This window comes from Zootoca vivipara, chromosome 4 (genome assembly GCF_965207765.1).
Source record: "Zootoca vivipara chromosome 4, rZooViv2.hap1.1, whole genome shotgun sequence".
NCBI classification, from domain to species: Eukaryota; Metazoa; Chordata; class Lepidosauria; order Squamata; family Lacertidae; genus Zootoca; species Zootoca vivipara.
The window spans coordinates 37,712,907-37,738,039 of NC_142587.1; the positions used below are offsets into that span (position 1 = coordinate 37,712,907).

Sequence of the window (25,133 nt, forward strand, 5' to 3'; positions counted from 1 at the left end):
TTTGAGCTGCCACAACACTAAGTTAAGTATTTGGGCAAAGCGAGACAGCGCCTGCGCGCCAACAAGAGTCCCTGTGCACTTCGACTGTACCGCGAAGTGCCAAGCGCGCCTCCAGAGCCGAGTCCGAGAGCGGGAGCGCGCGCGCGCCGTGCATCCTTTCCCCAGAAGGGCGGGGCTGGGGAAGGCGGAGGAAGCTGCTCGGGCAAGGTAAGCGGAAAGCGCGCGCTGCTACGTACGCTCTTGCGGGGAAAGAGGTTTGCAACAGCGGTGTGTTGTGGGGCCTCCCCGCCCCCGCCCCCGCCTCCGCCCCCAATCCCTCCTCCGTGGTGGAAGCTGCTCCGGCCCTTTGTGGATGTCACCTCGGAGGAATGTGGCCCGCCGAACAGAGGAAGCTGCCTTATACCGTGAGCATAGGCCCATGTAATTTTATTTGCAAGCAGCTGTCCAGGGTTTGGGTCTCTCTCCCAGGTTTGTGCTGAGGAGTGAGCCTGGGAATGGATCGTCTGCCTTCAAATGTCAGGGCTGTCACCTATTTTTGTTTTGTTTTTCCTGGCAGGCTAAAGTGGCTTTGCCAAGGAGTTATTTGAGAGGCAGAACTTCCAATCCCACCCCCACCCCCCAAAGCATGGAGATGCAATTGCTAAAATGACCATTAGAAACAGGAAGACCAAAACATTAATAAGGAATTGGGGAAATGTATAACTTTTCTTAAAGACCACTGTAAACAGTTAAAATCGTTAGTAGGGTTGGAATATCACTTGTAGTTTAATGGTGAGTTTTGGACACAATGGAGAGATAAAAGATTTGGATTAATATAAAAGATGCAGGAGGAAATGATTAACAATAGGACTCACAAATGGGAGGAGGGAAGTAAAAGAGATTCCTTGCAATCTTGTTTTTATGTTGTATGTTGTATATGTGACTGTAAAATTTTAATCTGAAAAACCAAATAAATACATTTAAAGAACTTCTAATATTTTTCCCTGAGCATGGAGTGAGGGTGGAAGTTGCCGCTGGTTGGCCAACCAGTTTTCAGATGTTTGAAAGCTTCCCCATAGAAGTGGGAAACTTTTTCTTTTCTTTCTTTCTTTTTTACAGCTTGAGTCTTTGTGGAAGTCACACTGACACTGAAGACGCCTTTCCCCATGTGAATGAAAGAGTGAGTTATGGATGCTAATAAATTGTGGTGGAAGGTACTCTGCACATTCTTAAGGGCCCTCTCTGCTTCACATTACGCAAGCAGAGTATTGGCAGCAGGCTCTGGAGCTCTGCTTTTGCTTGCACACAACCAATCTGTTCCCTCCATTTGACACTGCGAGCCTTGCTTTCTGTACAAGGAGCAAATGAAGAACGGCAATCTTTGAAGCGGTTCTAAATGTGACACGACTCAAGAATCACCATGTCTAAAAGTATTGAGGGGCAAATGGTTTTCCTTTCAAGGATTGCCAGGCTTTTATTATGTTGGCAAATGGCTTTACGGTCATTCAGTTTCTTACATGGGTGGAGTTAAGAATTCTGCGAACAGCAGTTTGTAATAACTACCTGATAAAATGCAGGAGTCCTGGGATTCCATGTTCGTTTATATAACTAGGATTTAGCACACCCTCGAATCACCGTTTGCTGGGTATTTGTTGCCAAGCCCACTGTTTTTCCTCTTCCTGTTAGCTGCAGAGCTCCCATGAGATGCATTTTGCTCTTGGTTGTGTTCTATGCTTGGTAGACCGTCTCTACTATGGCTTTATGAAAGCTGAAACACCTATCACAGTACCCTGTGCTTAAAAGATATCACAGGGCACAATTATTAACACTTCAATTACATAATGTGCAGATGTTCTATGTTTACTTAAAATTAAGCCCTGGTGAGCTCAGTGAGTGAATTCCCTAGTAAGTGTGCATAAGATTACAAGCCCTTTTTATTTTACCGTATGTACCGGTACCGTAGTTAAAAGGTTTGCACGCTGTATTTTAGGCCTTAAAGAGCCCCAGTGTGTTAATCACTATTGAAGATGCAAACATTGTAATGACATTCGTATCTACCTTTCTATGGAACATTTTATAGAATAGGTTTTGAGAAAGCCCCTTTGTCATCTGAGGAATTATCTGAATCGGAGCTCTTCTGCTATACTTTTGCCCTCAATACAAATCTATAGTTGCTGTAGAAAAGATGAATCTGCTTCTTTCATTACAGGATCTGAAATGCCTTACAAAAAAGTTCTAATGACTAGAGCTGATTGTATAGAAAACCTGCTCTCTGAAAAAAAATACGAAGATATTGGAAGTCATCTTGTGTATCTTGAAACTGTTGATATGACTGTAGATGGTCTCCAGGAGACGGATATTGCCAAAGCTGTGTTCAGAATCCTCAAGAACTGTCCCTCTGTGGTACTGAAAAATAAGGCAAAGCATTTACTATCGAAGTGGAAAACACTTTATAAGCATCATTGCAATCAATGCATACAAGTTAAGCCAGTATTTCCTGATAATGCAAAAGAAGATTCTGATCACCTTAACGTAGTCCTGGCGGATGCAAACACTTCTGGAAAACTGAATCAGCATGTGATATTAGGCCCTGCCAGTTCCAAGAGTTGCCTGCTATCAGAAAACCATCCACAAGATACTGGAAGTAATGTGCAAAAAGACAATGCAATTCAGCCTGCACTTCAAGAGTACACGAGTTCTGTTAGTGAAACAAACCCACTTCAGGTTCATACTACAGCTATGAGATGCAAATGTATAGAGCTTCTTTATGAAGCTTTGATTGACTCAACAAGTAATGCAAGTGAAAGGCACCACAAGATTGCTGAAGAAGTTGAACAACATATCTTTGTACTTTATGCTAAAAACGACAGAAAATACAAAAACTGCATCCGAAGCAAAGTTTCTAACTTGAAGAATCCAAAAAATGCTCACTTAAAACGTAACCTGCTTCTAGGGACTTTGAATCCTAGGACATTTGCTGAGATGTCCACAATGGAAATGGCACATGATGAACTAAAGCAGCTCAGAGCTTCTTATACAGAATCATCTGTTCTGGAGCATCAGCTCCCCCAAAGCATCAGTGGTACACATACAGACAAAATAAAATGTAGACGCTGTGAAAAATTTGATTGCACTGTTACTGCAATTGCTAGGGGAGCTCTTTTCCTTCCTGGCTGGGTACGAAATGCAAATCCAGATGAACAAATGATGACTTACGTAATTTGTAATGAATGTGGAGAGCAGTGGTATCACAGCAGATGGATTTGTTTGTGATTATGCATCCTTTAATCCCTACGTCTTCAGAGGAGATAAGTATTAAATATGAAATTACCAAAGTGCAGCTATCTGAATAAGGTATATTTTGGTATATGTTTGGTAATGTAATAAAAAGTGGATGAGCATTATGAAGCAAAATGGTTATAAAGCTATTTGAGAGATCAAGTTTTGAGTTGTTTAAAACTATTTTTAATATTGTGTAATACTGTGTTTTAATATTAATGTTGTGTTTTAATTGTTGTAAAAAGTAAATTGTTGTAACCAGCCCTGGAACCTTAGGGTGAAGGGCGGGTAAATAAATTGTAATAGTAAATATTATTTAAAAAATCAGAACATGACTCAGTACTCCCCACTTCTCAATTAAGACTGATGTCACTATAATAATTTCAAGCATATATTAGTTAAAACTTTTATCAAGACTGATTTTTAAAATCTAGCAAATCTGTACTCATTTTAAGTAATGCTGGACCAAAATACAGGAAGGAGTTTTATGAACTTTAGAAACACTAATTGAAATCCTAACCCCTTAGCTCCCCCCCCCAATGGAGTGGTAGCTCAAAGATGCAAAATAGAATAAGAAGCATTTGAGAGCAGGGATGACGTCCTTGCAATGTGGCAATACAAGGATTCTGTATTTTGCCAAAGTGGTGTGGTTGCCTTGACAATGGAGATATAACTTCCCCTTCATATCAGTTCAAACTGAGGACAAAGGAGTGGCTTTGTTATGTAGCCAGAGTTTTAAGTTATGTGGTGCTTTCATGTTCATTACAGGATTGGTTGGGATCGCAATAAAGAAGGAAACCTTTAAAATGGTACGGAAAGATCAAAAGTGTAAGGGAAAAGCAAAAGGAGCCCTGAAGCTTCTGAGTGTGGAAATTCAGCACAGCACTTATTTTACATACAGTGGTGCCTCGACTTACGAATTTAATCCTTTCCAAAGGCACCTTCGTAAGTCGAAAAACGCCATTGGAAACGCGATTTCCCATAGGAATGCATTGAAAACGGAAAAATCTGTAAGTCGAAGCAACCCTATCTAAAAATTCGTAAGTCGAAAAATCCCTATCTAAGACCGCCGCGGTTTTCCCCCGAATGTCGAGACATTTGTGAGCGCGTGGCCATTACCCCCATTCGTAAGTCAAAAATTCGGTTGTTGAGTCGTTCGTAAGTCGAGGTACCACTGTATTGTCAAGCTCTTATCTTGAGCATTTGTACTTTTGTGACGGATCTGAGAGACAGATTAGAGATTTTGCTGGTATATCAACCATACCACTGTCCTTCAGTTTCCCTTCTAGAATTGGCAGAAGTAGTTTTGAGTACGGTGTTGGAAACTGCCAAAATTATTGTTGTGGAGGATCTCGACATTCTCACTGAGGCTGTCTTAGGACTTACTTCATCACCACTGTGACAATCATGGGTGTAATTTAGCCTGTTATACACACTCCTCAGGGTGTACTTTGGAGTTCATGTTTTTCAACTGATCAAGTTTTTTTTTTGTAATTTGGAGATTGAAGGGGGTTACTTTGAACCTATTGTCAAGGTCAGATCACTTCCTTTTGGGGCTTAGGCCAACAAACCAGAATAAGAGACCATGATTTTAAGAGGCCACATTCAAAGTTGGCTGCATCGTTAGACAGGGGTGAATTTGTTTAAAAAAGGTAAAGGTAAAGGACGCCTGACAGTTAAGTCCAGTCGCAGATGACTCTGGGATTGCGGTGCTCATCTCGCTTTACAGGCCGAGGGAGCTGATGTTTGTCTGCAGACAGTTTTTCCGGGCCATGTGGCCAGCATGACTAAGCCGCTACTGGTGCAACGAAACACTGAAACCGGAGCAGCTGGTTTACTTTCCCGCCGGAGCGGTACCTATTTATCTACTTGCACTTTTTGGCGTGCTTTCGAACTGCTAGGTTGACAGGAACTGGGACCGAGCAACGGGGGCTCACCCTGTCGCGGGGATTCGAACCACCGACCTTCTGATCAGCAAGCCCAAGAGGCTCAGTGGTTTCCACCACAGCCCCATCCGCGTCCCTTAAACAGAGTGCTTATAATGAAAAGTGGAAGGAGACAGTTTTAAGCTATAAGCTTTCTTGCAGGACCAGCGCAGTGGATTTAGGGCACTGGAAGTGGTGCGTTTGCAAGGGTTGGGGAGTAGGGCATCAAATGGCCACCCCTGCCTAGACATTTTATCACCTGAGGTGAACCCACAAAATGCTGTGTCCCTCTTCCCACGAGGGAAGAAGGGATGAGTGAAGATCTACAACAGGCCTTTGACTAATTAAACAATCAATGGCCTTTTAAACAATGTGTGGGTTTTAATGTTTTTGTTTGTTACTGTGTTATGCATTTTTGTGTTTGGTATTGTAAACTGCCCTGAGATCCTTAGATGATGGGCGATCTAGAAATCCAATAAATAATAAACAGGAACAAGGGAAGAATGAAGAGGTATATTAGGATATGCTGCCCCTATGAATCCTGCCATCTCACCTTGCCTCATAGGTGGGCTGGCTCTGCTTTCCTGTTATATAATAAGCAACAGAAGAGATGCTTTGTGCTTTAACCAATGATGTGTCCTAAATGTTTTTTTCTTTGCCACTGTTGCTCTTACCATCTGAACCATGCATCTGAAAAGCATATGCTTTCGTCCTGAGCTATGGTTTTTCACATCATCTAACATTATTCCAGTGCTTCATCTTAGCAAAATAAATATGCACTGCTTAATATGCTATGCTCTAGCATGCTATGTCATGGAGCGTGAGTGAGTGTCCCAAAGGTCTAACAAATGATGCTGCAAAGGGCATCTTATGTTCTTCAGAAAAAGGAACCGAGTGTCCTGTCCCTGATTCTTCTTCACAGCTCACTTACACTCTTCTGTGCTGACTGGCATTCAGCCTCCTGATGAATTGTAATTATATGAAACAACTGAATTACAATTCATCAAGAGGTTCAGTGCTGTGACTTGTGGACTGAGCTTCCTGCAGCCAATGGGAAGCCAGCCAGTATCGTGGAAAGCGGTCCTTGCTCTGCTCCATGCCGGTTTAGCATGGTGCATGGGAGCCGACTGAGCGGGCGGCGGGGGTCCATGGGCTGGTTAAACGACCCCCATGGGCCGCTTGTGGCCCATAGGCCTTAGGTTGCCGACCCCTGGTCTAGTCCAACCCCCTGCATTGCAGGAATCTTAACTAAAACAGCCATGGCCACTCAACCTCTGCTTAAAACCTGACCTGATGTTAATCACATAATTCTCACCATATGTACTTTTCTGCATTTCATTTTCCTCTGACCTGGCTGCTTACAATCTATTTTCCTTTCTTTCTCTGTGTATACCTGCAACACAGGATGACACTTCATATATTTGATTAAGTGGTCTGTAGTCCATGAAAGCTTCTGCTATAATAAATTGGTAGTCTCCATGTTGCCGCAAAACTCTTTCAGCCATCTAGACATCATTATCACTATTTTGCAGATATGAACCTGAAACTGAAAAAGTGTGTGTGTGTGTATGTTTACTTACTACTGCATATAAACAGTGATTAGGCTCTTGTAGTCATTATTTGAGGAAAGAAAATGTTAAGTCCATGTGAGTTCCTTTAAGCTGCATCCCGTTACCAATTAATGTTTAAATTCAATTGTGCTAACTAGAATTGATTTATTTGAACTGTTGATGGGAATCCAATTGGACAATATGACTAGGTAAACAAAGGCTTTCATCGTCAATTTGTGAACATCCTTCCAAGGCTCTGAATGTAAATGTTTGTGAAGGGCAAATATTTGTTGAATATTTGAAAACAAACCCCAGTATTGCTTGATATTGTAAATAGTTCATTCAGGTACTGCAAACAGGTAATTGGCAACAGGTGGTTGTTGCTTTAAAAAACAACAACAAAAAAAGCCCAGAAAGCAAAATCTGGATAAAATAGGGAGAAAATAGAGACAGGCATTTTGATACCAACTATGCCAAGTGAAAAGGGGGGAAAAAAGTCTGCATGAGGAAACACCAATCTCAAAATAAACACTCATCTGCAAGCATCCAGAAAGGGGAAAAGTTGAGAGCTACGGTGGGGGGGGGGCTTTGAATGAGTGATCTGATGGGAGATAAACCAGGTAAGACCGCAGTTGTTGACATCTAAACCAAGAGGCAGTCAACAGTGCAAACAACTGCATAACACTGAAGGTGGATGAGGAGTCTGAGGACAGACAGAGGAGGAGCCTTTTTTTGAAGCCCCAGCACCGCAGCTTATGGAAAAAGGGGCGACCCAAAAAGAGCAGCCCGTTCAAGACTACGGACAAATATGTGGCTGCTGCTAAGTGGCATTTCCCGTGAAATGGTGACTCTACCCCGGGGTGGGGGTGGGGCGTGAGAAGCAGAGGGGGAGCCCCTCTCTACCTAGCAACAGCCCCTCCCTAGCAACAGCCCGCCCGCCCGCACCGGACGGAGTTGCGGCTGCCCTTCCCCTGGCGTCACGTGAACGCCAGGCCCCGCCCCCGTGGCGCAGCCTCCGCCATGTTGTTTTTTCTCCTCCGAAGCGGCCCCTCCCCCACCACCCCTGGCACCTTTGCGAAGGCGGCTGCGGGTGACTCGTAGAGAGCCTCATCCTCGTTCCTCGCCGCCTTCGTGGTAGGTAGGTGGGCGCGAGCGAACGCCGGGCACCCTCGGGCCCCTCTCCTCGGGGCGGCGGGCGGAAAGGAGGAGGAGGAGGAAGGCGGTCTCCGTGGGCTTTCGTGGGGGACACGGCGGGCTTTACGGGACTGGGCAAGCTGGACTAGCAGCCGGCTCGTGCCTTGCTTGCTGAGGAGGGATGCTTATTGGCTTTAGGGTGGTTGGGGTCTCCCCGTGTCGCAAAAAAGGGAGCGAGCGACACCCCCCCCCAACAACAACAACAACAACACGAATGGTTGTTTTGCAGGGTAAGTAAGCCGAGTTTAAGTCGCTTCCTCAGGCTACCCAGCCGTGCAATGGGTATATATGTTTCATTAATTTTAAGCCAGTGGTAGGACTGCGGTACTGGAGAGGGGGGCGTTGTTGTTTTGTGGGGTGGTGTCAGGGTCCAAAGCTTTCGCCATGGGCTCGTTTCCTGCGCAATGACGAGAGAGGCTTCTTCCCATAGAGGTGCTTCGTGAAACTTCCTCGGAGGGGGAGCGGGGGCTGGGGTCTCAGGCGGCTGATGCTGCCCGTCTGTTTTCCTGCCTGACTTGCAAAAGGTGGCGTGATTAAAGGTCCCGTGATGGAGAGGCAGGCGGCGGCGGTTCGCTTGAGAAATAGCTGCTCTTCTATACTTATCGGCTGGCACATGACCAGTTTCTCCCTAGGGCAGTTTCACAGAACTGATTAAAGTCACTGGACTGCTCAAAGGACAGCTCCGCTTCTTATGTATGTCCCCTTTGTCTCCCTTCATTTTTTTGGCGCTTTTCATGTGGAAAATCCCCGTACCTTCCCATTTGACAAGAGAGGATGATGTATGATACCATTTAATTGGCTGCTCTTCTGGTTTTTTGTGTGAATAAACTCTTCCTACCTGTGCTTGAAAACAAAGAGCTTTTGCTTTATGCTTATCCAGTGCCAATTGCGATGAAGTACTGGGTCTGTCTAGCTGTGTGGCAAAATAACAGCTGTGGGTTGGTTTAAAACTGTTAAGAAAATTTTTCAGAACATTGAGTAAAAGTAATTCTTGATTGTGTTGGAAAGCCACTTGAATGAAGGTGAAACTTTGTGGTATGTAAAGGACTACCCTGAGTGCTGCTTAACTTCAAAATTCAATGGTCTGACTTAAGTTTCTTTAGCCCTGTTTTCTGAGCCTGTAACTGAACATCTCTGGTTTCCTTGTGTCAGATTCATAGTTGTCCTAGGGTGAAGAAGCTTTGTAGATAAACTTCATTATGCCAAAACTTCCAGTAAAGGATATTCTACTGTTTTCCTAGGCCGCTTAGTACATTGCCTCTCTCTGTACCTACAGTTAAAAAGTACTTCCTTATACTTAAGCTAACCTTGCCTGTCTGCAACTTAAATTTAAAATTAGAGGGGAAATATTTTATGTCAACTTCTAAAAAAATCTCTGAAAAGATCAAGCTGCGGGGGTGGGGGATCCCACTTTTAAATTGCACAAATCACTAATGCAGGGGGTGGGGTGGGGTGTCAGGAGTCTGACAAACCTATTGCTAAAGTTGTGTCATATTAACACACTCCTGCCATACAACCAGGAGTGGGGAAATTGCAGATGCTTGTTTTATTGAACACATGACTCTTAGTAAAGGTAAAGGGACCCCTGACTATTAGGTCCAGTTACGAAAGACACTGAGGTTGCGGCGCTTATATCGCTTTACTGGCCAAGGGATCCAGCGTTTGTCTGCAGACAGCGTCCAGGTCATGTGACCAGCATGACTAAGCCGCTTCTGGCAAACCAGAGCAGCACACGGAAACGCCGTACCTGCTGCTTAAAGAATGTTTATGTGTGTCTGCAGTATTCATTTGTGGATAGAATTAGTATTTGTTTAGTACATTTTTATCCCACCTTCATTTGGAACTTACGGTGTCTTACCATGGAGTTTCTAGGGACTGACCAGACCCAGACCTGCCTAGTTTCAGCAGGGTTGCCATATCATCTTTTCCCAGCTGTACATATTTTTAAATTTTATCTTACGGTACATATTAAGAAATTGCCTCACAACCAGAAGCTATTGAAGTGGTGTACAATAAGATAAAGTGAGTTAAAATACAAAATATAGACTCAAAAAAGACTAAACCTAATTCTAAAATTGTACAATTGTAGAATTGTAGAATTAATATTCCATTATTAATATCAAGATGTAAGGCCACTTTCAAATTTCAGCTGGTTACTGATTCCACTGGCCTGGAGCTGCAACCCCACAGTGCAAGCAGATCTGTGCCTGCCATTGTAATTTCACCAATATTTTTATTGGAAGCTCTGACTCGTGTAATTCAGTCATGAGGAGGGAAAAGGAATCTAACAGTAGGCACAAAAGCTATTATAGATAAAATAGATTTGAAAAAAATGCTTAAGCCTTTGGGGAAGCTTTGAGGAACAGGTTCTGATGTGTAAAGGGGCTGCATCAAGTTTTGCTTAATTTCATCAGAAGGACAAAAACCTTCTGGTTTTAGATTTTTATGGTCCTATTTTCCGAGTCAGTGATTAAATAGCTTTAAATTCCTGTAATGTGTGCTGTTTGTTCTCCACGTCTAGTGTGTGTTTATACGGTAGTAGTGCGTGTTGGCGCTGTGGGTTAAACCACAGAGTCTAGGGCTTGCTGATCAGAAGGTCGGCGGTTCGAATCCCTGTAACGGGGTGAGGTGCGGTTGCAGGGTCCCAGCTCCTGCCCACCTAGCAGTTCGAAAGCACATCAAAGTTCAAGTAGATAAATAGGGACCGCTCCGGCAGGAAGGTAAATGGCGTTTCCGTGTGCTGCTCTGGTTCGCCAAAAGCAGCTTTGTCATGCTGGCCACATGACCTGGAAGCTGTCTGCGGACAAACGCCGGCTCCCTCGGCCTATAGAGCAAGATGAGCGCCGCAACCCCAGAGTCGGACACGACTGGACCTGGTGGTCAGGGGCCCCTTTACCCTTTAGTGTGTGTTTATAGCTGCCCATGGATTTTGTGATATGGTACAGTTAGTATATTGGGCCTTAACTTTCTAGTCCCTTCTAACTAGTGCTTCTTGAATACACAGCTCTTCAGTTTTTAAGTTCCTCTGGAATAGCTTGATCCAGACAAGAGGGAGATGATGATGGTGAATGGGGCCTTGGGATCTGATGAGGTAAAGTTACATACTGTACTGCTGATAGTATTTTCTTATCTATGAGAGACCAGGCTTGCACCATGGGAGTCTGTAATTCCAGCTTTCTTCATGGAAGCATGACTGGACGGTTTCAATTAGTGCTTATCAGATTTGCCTATCAAGAAAAACACATAAGCTATAATCCTGCACATGTATGATTTAAATTCCTCTTTAACTTCAGTGGGAACTTAGGAACCCAACAGACACCACTGTTTTAAATATGCCTATACACTCATGTGTGTTTCTATCTTTATTTGGTATTAAATCAGACATTCATAAATAATTGGACCAAAACCCCAGATCTCACTTTAAAAAGAGTCCAGCACACCTGATAGCTGGTATTCTGAATTTCAAAGTAATCCTAACCCCTAGCTTTCAGTAGTCAAACATACTTGTTTACATACTTTACAAAACATCTGAAGTACTTTGCCTTTAAAGTAAATCTCATTTAACAAATAATTTGGTGCTACAGAATATATTGTTACAAGCCAAAATTACAAAGCACCCTTGAAGTGATTTGTAAGTAGTTAGATATTTTTTTACTTGGGGAAAATAATATAGTGGATTCATTCCTCCAACACTGAATTACCTTTCACACTCCCACACCCCTGCAAAGTGCCTTTCTTCTACTACTTCATCTGGTTACTTGAACAAAGTTTGATAAGAGAAGCAATAAGGCTATAGACCAGAAACAGGAACAGTCGTACAGCCTAATCCTGTCAATGATTACTCAGAAGTACTTCTGATTTTAATTAAACCGAGGCTGCAGTGCTGTAATTTGGTATTGCTTTCTTCTGGGTAGAGATGTATAGATTTGTGTTTTTATTTCCAGGTATATAATCACTTTCATTAAAAAAGCATAAGAACCAGACTATAAATAATTAAATGCTTGGAATGTCTTTTTTTAAATAAAAATATATACCTTTAAAGGTAAAAACATTAGGGAGGTTTACAAAACATTAAATGGCTAAATATATATGAAATGCAGTTAGCTCAAATGATGGCATTAAAGTAACATTCCAAATCAAAATATGATATAATCTGGACTTTGGAGGGGACAGTCTAATATATGTAAATCTGTTGATGCTTATGCTAAAATTCACATATTTCAGTGTGGCGTGCACTTTAAGCAAAATTGTAGAGCAGGGGTAGGGCTTCTGTAGTCTTCCAGTTGTATCAGTCCCCAAAACCATGGTCAGTGGTCAGGGCTGTCTTAAGCATATCCGGTGTGCCATGGTGCAAAGCTCCGTCCAGCACCCCCCGTCTCTCGAGAGTTTTTTTAGGGAGGACAGCGCTGCCGGTGGGGCTGAAGGAGGCGGGCAGCAGATGGAGGGTGGCTCCTCCGGTGTGGAAGAGGCAGAGGCTGGATGCGGCGCCTCCTGGCTCAGCTGGCAGCTTCGTGCTGCGGTGGCTACGGCAGACCGAGGCTCCGGGTGCGGCGCTGCTTCGGCATGGCATGGCAGAGGCGGGCAAGGGCTGAGAGCTGATGCTGGGAGGTGCCGCGTCCAACCTCCGCCTCTTCCCTGGCGCCCTCCAGAGCTTGGCGCCCCGCACCACTAGCCTCTATGGGTAAGGTGCCCCTGTCAGTGGTAGCAATGATGGGATCTGTAGTCCAGCAACTTCTGGAGGGCCAAAGTTTCCCCACCTGTTGTAGAGACTTGCTTCAACCTTTTTGGTGTATACTAAGAAGACACTTCTTCAGTTTGTGATTCTGTCCTGTATGTCCAGTCTTTTTCATATCTGCCTTGCCCTGCACAAAAGCTCAGTATCTGTGAATGGACTCCCAAAGCTGTTCATTTTTGCCTGTGTAGTTGGCATTGTATATTCCCAAAGTCAATTCTTAAAATTACTGCACCCACGTTTATTTTTATTTTTATAGAAAATGCACCTTTACATTTTTCTGTTCTGTTCCCTCCCAAACCTCAACTTGCTTGCATACAGTGAAAGCATACCTTGCTTTTCTGCTTCCTCTTTTCCATCTAGTTATTCTAAAAGCAGCACGTGAATGTTTCACTTCCTCAAAGGGGGGGGGGGTCAAGCTTACAATGATTACACAATAATTTATTATTTGCCAAGTAATCTTAAGGGGGGGGGGTTATTCTGTGATCGAGCTACTGCCACTTCCTAAGCCCTGCTGGTTTGCTCTGGCCAGGAGGTGTGGGAGTTTGGCTTTTTTTGTTCTTCTCTAATTTTGACTTTTAAATAAAGTTTTCGTCTTACAAACATAAATGGTAGGGGATATATAGGGCATTTTGGTGGAATGAAGGCTTTTTCGATCCCTGCAGATCCAGGGGTTTTTGTGATCTGCCCACTTTGAAGCTTTCCTACCAGAGATACACCTGCAATGTTATACCTGCACCTACTGAGCTTTCTGTGGGTGTACTGGGGGATCCTCCCGAGATGTTTTTTCTGTCTGCAGGCTTCTCCGCTGGTGAGAGTGGAACACTACATCTAAAGGCACCTTTGCTGGTGTATGGCCTTAACAGTAGTAGTTGTTTTTTAAAGTGCATGGCTATACTGTGTCTAAAAGTTAATACGTCTCTCTTTTTTACAGGTATTGGATTACAATGACTGATCAGTAAGGGTAACTTACTTGGTAAGTGTTTCATATGCTTGTACAGTGGTGCCTTGCAAGACAAATTTAATTCATTCCGCGAGTCAATTTGTTTTGCGACAAATTCGTCTTGCAAATCGTGGTTTCCCATAGGAATGCATTGAAATTTCTTTTTTTGGCCATAGGAACGCATTAATTAAATTTCAATGCATTCCTATGGGAAACGGCGATTCGCAAGACAAATTTTTCGCAAAATGAATTCGTCTTGCGAGTCACCATCAGATCTCAAGATGCATTCGTCTTGCGAAAAATTCATCTTGCAGGGCATTTGTCTTGCGAGGTACCACTGTAATATTAGATGTACAGTTTACATATTCTGCATTTCTAAAATCTCAAGTAGAGGAAAGATCGAGGGGAGGAGGGTGTACCAGGAAATAGGGCAGAGGTGGTTCTTTTGCAGAATACTGGTATATCCCAGAAATTTCCCTTTAGACAGATGTTAGGAATTTTAGAATTACCACTGTTTTCTGAGATGCTTCATGAGGATAAGGTCAGTTCAAAAGCAGGATGGAGTTAGTTTAACAGTGGTCATGGTGGTTGTAAGATGTGTCTGGGTGGATGGAGAAGAGAGCAAGCCTGATCTTATACTGGCAGCCTGGCTGTTAGCATGCAGTCAGTTTGTGTAGCATGATAATTTCTCATTCACAGAATGATTTTCATATAATTAAAATCAATCTACCATTTGTGACTAAGCTTTAGAAAGCAACTGAAGTGCCCTTGATTTAATCGCTACCATTTACAGCAGGCCTTTAGCATATAGAAGAGCTTTATCTGTCTATGTTGTTGCTTACAGTTATATTGCATTTTAATCTATTTATTATTTTTCAACTGATTTTAATGGATGTATTTATGAATATTGCTAGCCTCGGCTCTTTTGTGAGGAAGGGCCAGCTATAATAAATAAGTAAATACCATCTCAAATAAATATTTGTGCAACAAGTGGGAATTTCTTTGTATGAACAAGATCTGTTCTATTTTGCAGAACTGGACATAAGAAAATATCTGTTCTTGAAGCAACAATGTCAGCAAAATCAACGCTCCTTAAAGTAATCCTTCTTGGTGATGGAGGTGTGGGCAAGAGTTCGATTATGAACAGATACGTCACTAACAAGTTTGATACAGAGCTGTTCCACACAATAGGTGTAGAGTTTTTAAATAAAGACCTGGAAGTGGATGGACACTTTGTCACAATGCAGATATGGGACACGGCTGGTCAAGAACGTTTTAGGAGCTTGCGGACTCCTTTCTATAGAGGTTCTGACTGCTGCCTTCTCACTTTCAGCGTCGATGACTCTCAGAGCTTCCAGAATCTGGGCAATTGGAAGAAAGAATTCATTTACTATGCAGATGTCAAAGAGCCTGAAACATTTCCTTTTGTGATACTGGGAAACAAAGTTGATATTAGCGAGAGGCAAGTGTCTACAGAAGAAGTCCAGAACTGGTGCAGGAACAACGGCAACCATCCTTACTTTGAAACCAGTGCAAAAGATGCCATTAATGTCGCTTCAGCCTTTGAGGAAGCTGTTCGAAGAGTTCTTGCCACTGATGATAGGTCAGATCACTTGATTCAAACTGATACAGTAAACCTTCACCGGAAGCCCAAGCCTAGCTCATCATGCTGTTGACTATTTTATTTTCCAGCCATATATAGTTATAACTTAACTTGAAGTAATAATAGATCAAATATGATTCAGTGGGTGCCACTAATATATTAAAAATGTAACATTCTACTGCTTTATGTGTCAGCAGAGAAAAGCTTATTTCCAATAAGTAGCCTGTTACTATGTTAGTGGAGTCTGACATCTGGGAAGGTACCAGCTGAAGAGTTGATTTAATTTAAATGTGTCATTTGAAAATTAATAAATTATATACTAAAACTTGAAAGTTCTAGAAGCACTACTTGGAGGACTTGTTCTGAAATTCAGATGCAGAATAGATTTTTTTATATGTGTACATATATATTTTTATGAGATCACCAGCCCATGTTTTGCTTCACTAAAATCCTTTTTTCATAAAGCAGTAATGGTAGGTGATAGGGTCTTGTTCTAGTTCTCATCTTTAAATTGATTTTTCTTTTTTTAAAAAAATCAAAGCTAATATAAATATTTTAAGGGCTTTTGCTATTTGCCTAGTGACACTGAATTGCCTGTAGATTTTATGTTAGGAAATAAACCTGCATACATGGAGCCTGCCTGGTTGTTTCTTCCTGCCCCTTTCATCTGTACCTGATTTCTATAAGGTTGGAGAATGTATCAAGAATTTTCAAAAGAAGGGGCTTAATGTAGCTTCTCATTGATACTAAAATTTCCCTTTGGCATGGTTTTAATTTTAATTATGTATTGTCAGTCTTAAATAGTTGTTTATCCTGGCCCCAGTTGGCAGTTACTTGGATTACAGGATTTAAGGCTTCGAGTGAGAAAGCATTCAATAATTTTTTGTAGCAACATTTTTAAAAGTTAGAGCTGCAATCCTGTGCACACTTCTCTTGAGAGTAATCTGTATTGGAAGCAATGTGACTAACTCTTGAGTAAACACAGGATTCTGCTGCAAGTTGCTCCAGTATGAGAGATGGTTGAAAGGTTCACTGCCTCTGCCTTTCTCACTGAGCAGTTTTCCATGGCATTATCTTAAAGCAGGTGAAGTATGTTTGAATGCCACAATTTTTGATATGAGCGAAGGTGAACCTGTGCTCTCCAGAGGTTGTTGGACTACAACACCCATCAGCCCTGCCCACACTGGCTGGGGCTGATGGGAGTTGAACTCAAACATCTGGAGAGCCAGATTCCCCACTCTAGGCACTCCCTTTTGTTAGATTGCTCTTGGGATGGATAACAACCATTCTCAGGCAGTTGTTGCAGCACAATGCAGCTCAGTAAGTGCGAGAAAGGGCAGCTTGGATTTAGGATGAGAACTTTTCACTCATTCCTTATGCCTTAGGCAAATCTTCTCATAAGCATTAAAAGAGCAGTTGCCTTCAACTGCTTGCTCGTGACTTCATACAAATTATTTGATTTTGATCTATGGGACTTTTTGTACTTTGATCAACTGAAAATAGAGCTGTAGCTGGATATTTAGGCAATGCTCAGTGGTTAGCATAGAAAAGGGCATATGATCTGAACTACTCTCACACGCATGCTAGACAAGTATGTGGCTGGATGGTTGAATAGAGAAGATATTTTGCTTTACCACTTTGTGGAAGCGCTATACCTTTTGCCTATACTTGCTTAGCTTTGTGAAGTTATTAAAAATGAATGCTGTTTAAGGTGATAAACATCTCTGAGAGGGCCAATATACTAGTGTTATCAGTGAAAACAGAAACACTGGATAACTTGTGGGAGGGCGATACTTCCTCAGAAGGTTTCCTATCACCCACCCATCTGCCTAACATCAATACAGGAAGGATCCTACAGACCTCTGAGCTGCAGGTTGACAAGGAGCTCATGTACTTATTCCAGTGAATATATTGTCAAACTACAGGTCTGTGGACACCAGGCAGAGTTCAGTAGAGGGGGTGAAGTGTGTTGGTGTATATAGCTGGGTGGAAAAGGAAACAATCTCTTTATCAGTAAATATGACCTACAGGGCTTCATTACTGTTCAGACTTATTTTAGTGTTTAAACTCGTGTACATACACTTTTGAAAAAAAAAACATCGTTTATGTTCCTCAAATAAGATGTTTCCCAGAAAATAATGACCCTACAAGTATGTATTACGGTAACTTGGAGTGGTATTCAGCTAAGTTTTACTCAACACAGACCTATTGAAATCAATGGACCTAGCTTATGTTCATTAATTTAGTGGGTACACTCAAGAGTAAAACTTTGTTGAATACCAACCTCAGTCTTGGGCCTATTTATAATAGGCTGTACCCAGTGCTGCCATTTTGCTTGCACAACAAACTGTTGCTTGTAAAACAGCAACTTTCTCCCCTTCTGAAGCCCCTCATGCATTCTCCAAAACTGATCCAGCAGATTGGTGGGTGGTGGGGAGAGGAAGCTGAAGTTCTGTTGTACGAGCAGAACACTGCCTGCACAGTTTTGGGTGCCACCCTTAGTGTGTTTTTGAACAACACAATGTCACAGAATCCTTGGGCCAAATGGTTTTGTGACTTGTGTTACTGTAAATGACTTGTGCAAGTTATCCAATGCTTTTTTTTACATATACTAAAGAAAAGAGACCTACATGGTTAAAGATAAGCATACTCAGTAGAATAATTCCTCCTGTTAACTTACAACATACCCAAGACAGCAGTTAATATCAGAATAGTTTAATGAACCGAAAAACCTAATGACCCATTCAGAGAGCATCAATGCATATATTATAAATTTACATTTTATTTGGAATGTTATTCTCTGCAAATGAATCAAACATCACATATGTTATCCTATCACTTCTGTATGTTTACATAGTGAAATGTAACACCTCAGTAGGAATGTAGCACAATGAAACTTCAATAGGCTTAAGCAAATTCTTAAGTGAAACATATGAGTTATTTAATGTAAGGCTTTAGTGAGAGCCAGACTACCTATAGATGTTTTTGGCTTTCTTCCTTACTCTTCCAGGCTAAGGCTATATGGTCTTTCATATACAGTACACATCACTGATGTCAAACTTAGAGGATTAAGAATACAGGCTATTCAATCTACCTAGAATAGGATGGATAGTGCTTAACTTGATTGGACTGTCCCCAATATAATAAGTGTATTATAGAAAACAAAGTAGTGGGATTTAGTTCTGACCTTTAAAGCTTCAGTTAAGTTGCTTGGTGTTAATACTTTGAGTAAAAACTTGAGGAGTAGCAAGTTACTACAAATAAGTCTCAAGATGCTTTTTACAGGGAAAACACATTGCCCTTTTTGCATCCTGTTGCTTCATTCACATGTGCACGTGATAATGAAGTCACTTGTAAGCAAATAGTGTGTTTCTGCCCACCTATGTGCTCAATTATTCCAATAAAATGGTAGCAAGTTGAACTGAGGCGATTCACTTGTAACTATGTGTTTAGGGGTAGTTGTGTTTCTGTTCTGCTATCCATACCCTTTTTATTTCAACACACCATTCTGTTATCTGGTTAGTCTTAATACTGACATAGCCCTGAACTGAATGCTTTCACACTGATCTAAAGATCCTGAGGTCTGGCTTGCTTTAGTTATTTAAAAACACCTAGCTTCTTCATTTAACCTTTTGCCAAGCTAGCAGAGGTGCTGCTTTAAATATTCAATTTTTAAAATTAATTTTGATATATACAAATGTTTCACAACTAGAGTGATCACCTACAATAAAGACATCTGTTAGGCTCCTGAAATTTGTTTTCATACAAGGTAACAGATGACCTTAAGTGTGTGTGTTTTGGAAAGATTAGCCTAATAGCTTCAGAAACGTCAGATATACAGCAGGCTATTTAGGTTCTAATACAGTTATAGTAACTCAACTTAAAAGATGCTTTTTCCCAAGAAACTGGACTTTTCTGTCAAATGCAGTTGATCGAATCTGAGAATTCTGTTCATAAAATGGATTCATTGCAAACTGAGGAAAGAAATTAACATAGTGAGAACATATTAGTAATTAAGACATGCCAAAAAAAGGTCTAGGACGGTTGAACCACTTTGAGTGGTTCAGTTCACACATAAAGCTAAGCCAAACTGCAGCCACTTTGCTCCTCTGCCATTCCTGTTGCTGTGTGCTAGACCATAGTTTGGTTATTACGTTATCTGAATCCAGTCTTGTGATTTATCTTGCTCTAGACAAACTGCAAAGTATTGCTCTTTGCTTACAGCTCATGGTTTGTCTGGAGCAAGACAAACCATGACTCCAGGTTTGGACATGCTATGCCAAACCATGGCTTAGCACACAACAGGAGGAGAATGGTTTTTGTTTAGTGTTGCTTGTGAGTCAGGTAAATATAACTATTCAGTTGAGGAGGGTTTTTTAAGAAAAGGAAAATGCAACACTACATGAGGGAACTTCCTCTTCCAACTGAGTATCTCCAAAATCTTCACAGGATTCCCCAAACCCTGAAGCAGATTTTGGTGTGCACGGGCTAGTGAGAGAAGTCCCACTACAGGTGGGCACAACTGTTATTTTCCACTATGATCAACCATCTCCAAATACGTTTTAGACAATAGGTTAATGCAGGATCTACATGACTGCTGTAGCCATACGTAGCTGGCTGATACTGCCCTAGTTTGTACTTCATATTAAACCATAGTTTAAAACAAACTATGGTGCAATGTGAAAACACAGTATACTGCTACAGAGTTCTCTGCGTCTCCCCTGCTTGTGCCACCATTGTGAAAAACTTCAGGTTTGCCATGATATCTGAACCTAGGCCTGTTTCTTTCCAAACAAACCATGAGCACAATCTAAGCTTTTCAGCAACATGGACTAGCATGGTGTGCATTCACAAGTCATAGTTTAATGCAATGTGCAAAGTGAGCTATCATATTCTTTCTGTCCTTGAATGAGGCAGCAGGGCTTCTTGTTCCAGAAAAGCAAAGTAAGTGCAGATCATTTGTTTCTACTGTGAAAACCTGGCAGGAAAGAAGGGGTGTGCATACAACTCCTTCCCTCCTATGACACATGTTGCTTAGCATAAGAAGAGGCCCAGCCTGCCTTCCTGCATTGTCAACACAACTTGTTATACCTGTACTGTGGAATCTCCCTTTCCATCACTTTGGGGGCGGGGCGGGGGGAGTCCTTGTAACATAAGCCTAAAACAGCAATTTACGCTTCCTTCTAAATGTGGTTCTGTTCATAGACTTGACAAGTAACTGCTAATTAACCTACTCTAGGTAAAAATTGAGTAAGATAGGGTGCTTTTTCCAGACCAACACCCCCAATATTAATACTGCATTGCTTCCTATTCAGTGGTATCTCGGTTTATGAAACTTAATCTGTTCCAGAAGTCCATTCTTAAACCAAAACCATTCTTAAACTGAGGTGCGCTTTCCCTAATGAGGCCTCCCGCTGCTGGTGCCCTTCCACCGTTTGGATTCTGTTCTTAGACTGAGGTAAAGTTCGCAAACCGGGACACTACTTCCAGTTTTGTGGAGTTCATAAACCGAATAATTCGTAAACAGGCCTGTTCTTAAACCAAGGTACCACTGTATTAGCACAGATAAGAGTTGATCAATAAGGGAAGACATAGTGCTCTCCTGCTGTTGCTGGGTTACAACTCCCATAATCCCTGACCATTAGCTGTGGTGTCTTGCGCTAATGGGAGCTGTAGTTCAACAACAGCCAGAGGGCACAATGCTAGCTACCTCTATTATGGATACTTACCTTTATATACAAGTCATAGACATCACTAAAGAAGTTTTTGATTCCATCTTCTTGCCTTACATCATGAAGCATAATAAATCTCATATGTAGAACAAATTAAGAAAATAACCACTTTTTTAACACTAGGGGCTGCCTAGGGGTGTTTGCCAACCACCCTCCCTTTATCCCTGATCATTTCCCTCCTCTCACAGCTTGCCCCCAGTCACAACCTGTACTCCCTGTCACTTATTGGGGGCAGCAGGTATGTGTGGATAAAGGGGAAGAAAGACCACCACCCTCACTCCTGCCAGTAGCCCTACCTGGACTGCCACTCGCTTCTCAGGCATGCACACTAGGTTATCAACATGAAGACAGACAAGTGCAAGTACAATATAGAGATAAGGGTACCAAGTCAGACCATATCTTAAGGTCCTCTAATTTGATTCCTGAACTAAAAGGGAATTGCCTAGATTTGTAGTATGTGAAACAAGATGGCAGACATAAGCCAAGTGCACCTTGTATGAGAGGGTCAAGATGGCCTAAGCAAGTGAGCAATGACATTTGGAAATATGAAATCATACTTCCATTGGATACAAATTGAAGGGCTGCTTGTACGACCCAAAAGGAACTTTTAATCCTCTCCAGATGGCACCATGTATTTCAGTTCATAGTTGCCTCCCATTCTCAAATGAATACTCTGGTTCTGCATTAGCTCAAGATGAATCATATCCATTTGTCCCTTTTATTAACTACAGAACAACCAAAAATGCTCTAAAATGGGTGGGGAACCTATTTGACTACAGCCAATTCCTTATCATTATCTGCCTTACTCATTGGCTTAAAAGGGGAGCATGGGGAGACTCACAAAGCCTTTTCCAGGTCTCCCCGTGCTTCCCCTTTAAGCCTCTGAAATCAGGGACTGAAAGAGGGAGGGGAGAAACTTGCAAAAGGCTTTAAGAGCCTCCAGAAGGCTCAAAGAGGAGTGTAGGAGCTGTTGTAAAGCCTTTGCAAAAGGCTCTTTGAAGTATGGTAAATGAACGAGCTACTTCAAGAGACATTTTTGCACAAGGCTTTGATCCAAATTCAGTTGATGAGCTGGGATTAAAGCCTGCTGCCTTGGCTGTGCCATCTTGTTCCCTACTGGGAACAGAATCCTGCAGCTAATGTAGGACACAATCAGTGATGTCAGCTGATGGACATGGTTTGGAGAAAATGGCTGTATGCCAAATTGGACCCCTTAGCAGACCAAGACATACCCACAGGTTGGAGGTTCCAGCAAAAAAGGATATGTCCTGCTGTGACAAAAGCAGAAACAAACCATTCATTAAACTTGTCCACGGTCTTCAGGTACATATTATTAGACAGCCACATGTTCTCATCTACTAGGTCAAGAGCAGCATGAGCTATGAACTGATTGAGATGGCGATGGTCATCCTGGAGAAAAAAAAACAGAACTGAGTATGGCATAAAATAACTTGCTGTGATGCACTGCAAAATGTAATATACATTTGGTCAGTAATGCATCAGCTATACAGACAGTATTCTTTCTGCCTCCATAAAATGGTAACCCAGTGTATGACTGGATGCTGAATCAGCCTGATTTGGGGGATGAAGTGGGGCTGGAGGGGAGGGAAGAGGGAGGAATCAAGCACCAATCAGATACATAGGCATTACCCCTACATAAGGGCAGTAACATTTTCAGTGGCAGCAAATTTAATTAGAAACCAACTATTGACATCAAATTAATACAGAACCTGAGCTATCAGCTTTCTGGACTAAGACATGCTCATGACTATGTAAAAATTCAGTATTTATAGAAAAATTCGCACCTTAGATTCTACTTTACCAGCTGGTAGAAATTCCATTTCAAACACTGGATTATCATGGTGACCCACAATTACAAAGTAGAAGCTTCCAGACATGATTAAGATATTCTTCCTGAAAAAGAGCATAGATCATACAGCTAAAGTGGGCAAGCTGGTCTTCCTCTCCATCCTTTCCTAAGTAGCTCTGCTTTCCTCTGGACCACAGTAGTGAGGCCAAGAGCGGAGTCTTTTATGGGGAAGACCAGAACCTCCGTTCACATTGCCCAGGCTTGCGTCCTGGGGTGGTCACTTTAGTGCTGCAAACGTAGCAGTTAACTTCACCCCGGAGGCACACTCCATTGTATCTCCAGGCAGACCAATACCAACAACAAAAAAGAGCATGTGACTCTTGATTTCAGGGTCGTGGGTTCGAGCCCCAGATTGGCATAAAAGATTCCTGCAAATCACAGGGGCTAGATGACCCTCGAGGTCCTTTCCAACTATGCGATTACTGTATATGATTCTATCATCCTGGCAGATATTCAGGTCTCAGGGTAAGTGGGCATGAACCGCACAGAACCAACCTCAATGGGGAACCACCTGTGTCCCCCAATAATGCCTCTATCCTCGATCGTTCAGCGGGGACCAGTTTTACTATTTCCCAAGCAGACGTTTTAACAGGAGTAGGAAGAAGAGGTTTTACCTGAGGTCCAGAAAGCAGATACAGGAAGAGGAGAAAACAGAAGGTAGCGAGGCTCTCCCCTCCAAAACATCCGGCGCGTAGTGATGTCGTCATAGAGAACAGCCCCTTTTATTGGTTGATTCTGTTGGGCGTTTCTCTCAGCGGCGAGTTGTCGCGAGAGTTCTGCAATAGCGACTTACCGTACTTGGCTGAGCGCTAGTAACCGCGGCAACGAGAGCGAACAAGAGTCTGGAAGCGGCGGTTGGGAGCGAGTGGCCGTTGGGAGTGGAGGCGGGACCTTGAGAAGAGCGTCTGCGCGAGGCCGTTGGAAGAGGCTCTCGTCGCGCCTCAGAGGCGACATCTCGGCCGGCCGCCGCCTCCCTTTTTCTCGGTGTGTTTCCTGCCCGTGTCAGAACTTCCCCGCTCTCCTGGCCACAAAATAGACCCTGAAACTCGGGAGGAGGAGGAGCTGAGAAGGGCCCCGTCGCCCCGGCTCAAGAGTTGTGCTTGGCCGGGTTCTTGAAGCGCCTCTCCTTTACCAGAGAAGCGTAGCTGCTCCCTTTCGCAGCCGCCCTCGCGATACAACAAGCGGGCCGGGAGCGGAGTGCGCTTCTCGAGGACGGCCAGAAAGCAGGCGGGGAGCGAAAGGTGGGCTAGTAGGAAGGGTTGTTTAAAAAAAAAAAGCGGAAGAGAATGTGCTATGGACTGCACACAACTCGCATTGTTATTATATTTATAAAGTGTCTGCAGTTTCCTAGGGTCTACAAAAAAGGTTGGGAGACTCAACTTGTAGACTAGCTTACTCCCGCCCCCGTTCGTTTCACAATTGAACAGACACTGTATTGGGGAATGGGTAGGTTCCCCACTGCTAACATGCCCTGTATTAAATTGGGTTGCATCTAGTAGTTAAATGAAATAGGCAACTAGTATACCTGCAGCTGTGACAATAGCTCCTCCTCCAGGGCAAGAAGATGTATTTTCTTTCTCTTGCGCTCCCCACTCCCCATTTGCCAGGGCACTGGATGGAGATAATAAGAGGGAGGCAAACAAACTTACTTCCTCTGTTTGACAGAGGAGCATATTGTCTCAGGAGGTGGTGGTGGTGCATGCACATAGCCAGGATTTATGTGGGGGGAGCAGGATTTACGTTAGGGGGAACCGAGCTATCTGTGATGCAATTGGTCAGTTAGTTAAGTATTTGTATTTATTTACTTGATTTAGGGGGAGCAGCTGCCTCCCCTTGGCTACACCTATGTGGTGGTGAGTTCTTGTAGGTGTTTAAGTAGAGATGGCTGTCACAGGTGCTGTAGCTGTAATCCTGCATTCCTCATCTGGTGTTGAGCAGGTCTAGATGACATCTCAGATTCCTTTCAGTTCTGTTATTCTAGAATCTTAAAACAATTGTGTCACCACATATGTCAATTTTCTGTTGATTCTGAATGTTATTATGCATATCGTAATTTTTCACAGGCAGAACAATCTGAGTCGGCCCTGGGAGGCTGATCACAACAAATTCTCAATTACAGCTGCAGGCTTGCCAACCAGGATGAAAAGCAGTGCTTAGAAACTGAGATATGAAAGTTAGGAGATAAATGGCATCTTAAACCTAGGTTATGGGCACAAGAACGGAATGTCTAGGCATGCTTTTTTTAAAAAAAGAATACAAAGCTGAAAATGAATGAGCTACAACTAAAATAATTCTGTTCATTTTTCACATGGTGTCTAGTCCTTAT

General features: G+C 42.7%; 4 protein-coding genes across 24 annotated transcripts in view; 3 read left to right on the forward strand and 1 right to left on the reverse strand.

Annotated features, from left to right (window-relative positions):
* Positions 1–32: 32 nt before the first annotated feature.
* TCEANC (transcription elongation factor A N-terminal and central domain containing) lies at positions 33–3,588 on the forward strand. Of its 4 annotated transcripts, none has more exons than XM_035116660.3 (3): positions 33–207; positions 1,099–1,159; positions 2,189–3,588. In XM_035116660.3, the coding sequence occupies exon 3, from the start codon at positions 2,197–2,199 to the stop codon at positions 3,250–3,252; it is 1,056 nt and encodes a 351-aa protein (XP_034972551.1). In that variant the 5' UTR covers positions 33–207; positions 1,099–1,159; positions 2,189–2,196; the 3' UTR covers positions 3,253–3,588. The 4 variants fall into 4 exon arrangements, with proteins under 4 accessions (XP_034972551.1, XP_060129479.1, XP_034972550.1 ...); XM_035116659.3 differs by having other exon boundaries at positions 153–404; XM_060273496.2 differs by lacking the exon at positions 1,099–1,159 and having other exon boundaries at positions 48–207.
* A 4,217-nt stretch (positions 3,589–7,805) lies between these two features.
* RAB9A (RAB9A, member RAS oncogene family) lies at positions 7,806–15,839 on the forward strand. Of its 6 annotated transcripts, none has more exons than XM_035115338.3 (4): positions 7,806–7,871; positions 10,932–11,018; positions 13,594–13,635; positions 14,636–15,839. In XM_035115338.3, exon 4 carries the CDS (start codon positions 14,673–14,675, stop codon positions 15,276–15,278), a length of 606 nt encoding a protein of 201 aa, XP_034971229.1. In that variant the 5' UTR covers positions 7,806–7,871; positions 10,932–11,018; positions 13,594–13,635; positions 14,636–14,672; the 3' UTR covers positions 15,279–15,839. The 6 variants fall into 6 exon arrangements, with proteins under 6 accessions (XP_034971229.1, XP_034971230.1, XP_034971227.1 ...); XM_035115339.3 differs by having other exon boundaries at positions 7,806–7,867; XM_035115340.3 differs by lacking the exon at positions 7,806–7,871 and adding an exon at positions 8,109–8,157.
* Positions 15,840–17,904: 2,065 nt separating this feature from the next.
* Positions 17,905–23,529, reverse strand: TRAPPC2 (trafficking protein particle complex subunit 2). Of its 2 annotated transcripts, XM_060273497.2 has the most exons (5): positions 23,422–23,503; positions 22,743–22,851; positions 22,199–22,347; positions 20,935–21,016; positions 17,905–19,179 (listed from the first exon to the last, which is right to left on the reverse strand). In XM_060273497.2, exons 2-5 carry the CDS (start codon positions 22,833–22,835, stop codon positions 19,081–19,083), a joined length of 423 nt encoding a protein of 140 aa, XP_060129480.1. In that variant the 5' UTR covers positions 22,836–22,851; positions 23,422–23,503; the 3' UTR covers positions 17,905–19,080. The 2 variants fall into 2 exon arrangements, with proteins under 2 accessions (XP_060129480.1, XP_088523863.1); XM_088667737.1 differs by lacking the exon at positions 22,743–22,851 and having other exon boundaries at positions 23,422–23,529.
* A 37-nt stretch (positions 23,530–23,566) lies between these two features.
* Positions 23,567–25,133, forward strand: part of OFD1 (OFD1 centriole and centriolar satellite protein) — a 63,906-nt gene continuing 62,339 nt past the window's right edge. For 8 of the 12 annotated variants that reach the window (XR_015949518.1, XR_015949519.1, XR_004692681.3 and 5 more), the window contains exon 1: positions 23,567–23,791. The gene's annotated coding sequence lies outside the window, so the exon portion shown is untranslated. Of the gene's footprint in view, positions 24,049–25,133 lie in introns of all 12 variants that reach the window. The other 4 variants (XR_015949520.1, XR_015949523.1, XR_015949521.1 and 1 more) reach the window with 1 other exon arrangement.

Bases quoted from the DNA above. Each gene is read 5' to 3' on its own strand.
- TCEANC (XM_035116657.3), top strand. From the start codon at position 353: ATGTCACCTCGGAGGAATGTGGCCCGCCGAACAGAGGAAGCTGCCTTA. The intron at 405-2,188 runs GTGAGCATAGGC...CTTTCATTACAG, and splicing joins AGAGGAAGCTGCCTTATACC to GATCTGAAATGCCTTACAAA.
- RAB9A (XM_035115338.3), top strand. From the start codon at position 14,673: ATGTCAGCAAAATCAACGCTCCTTAAAGTAATCCTTCTTGGTGATGGA.
- TRAPPC2 (XM_088667737.1), bottom strand. From the start codon at position 23,514: ATGACGACATCACTACGCGCCGGATGTTTTGGAGGGGAGAGCCTCGCT. The intron at 22,348-23,421 runs GTAAAACCTCTT...TTTTTTCTCCAG, and splicing joins ATCTGCTTTCTGGACCTCAG to GATGACCATCGCCATCTCAA. The intron at 19,180-20,934 runs GTAAGTATCCAT...TTCTTTCCTCAG, and splicing joins TCTATGACTTGTATATAAAG to TTTGCAATGAATCCATTTTA.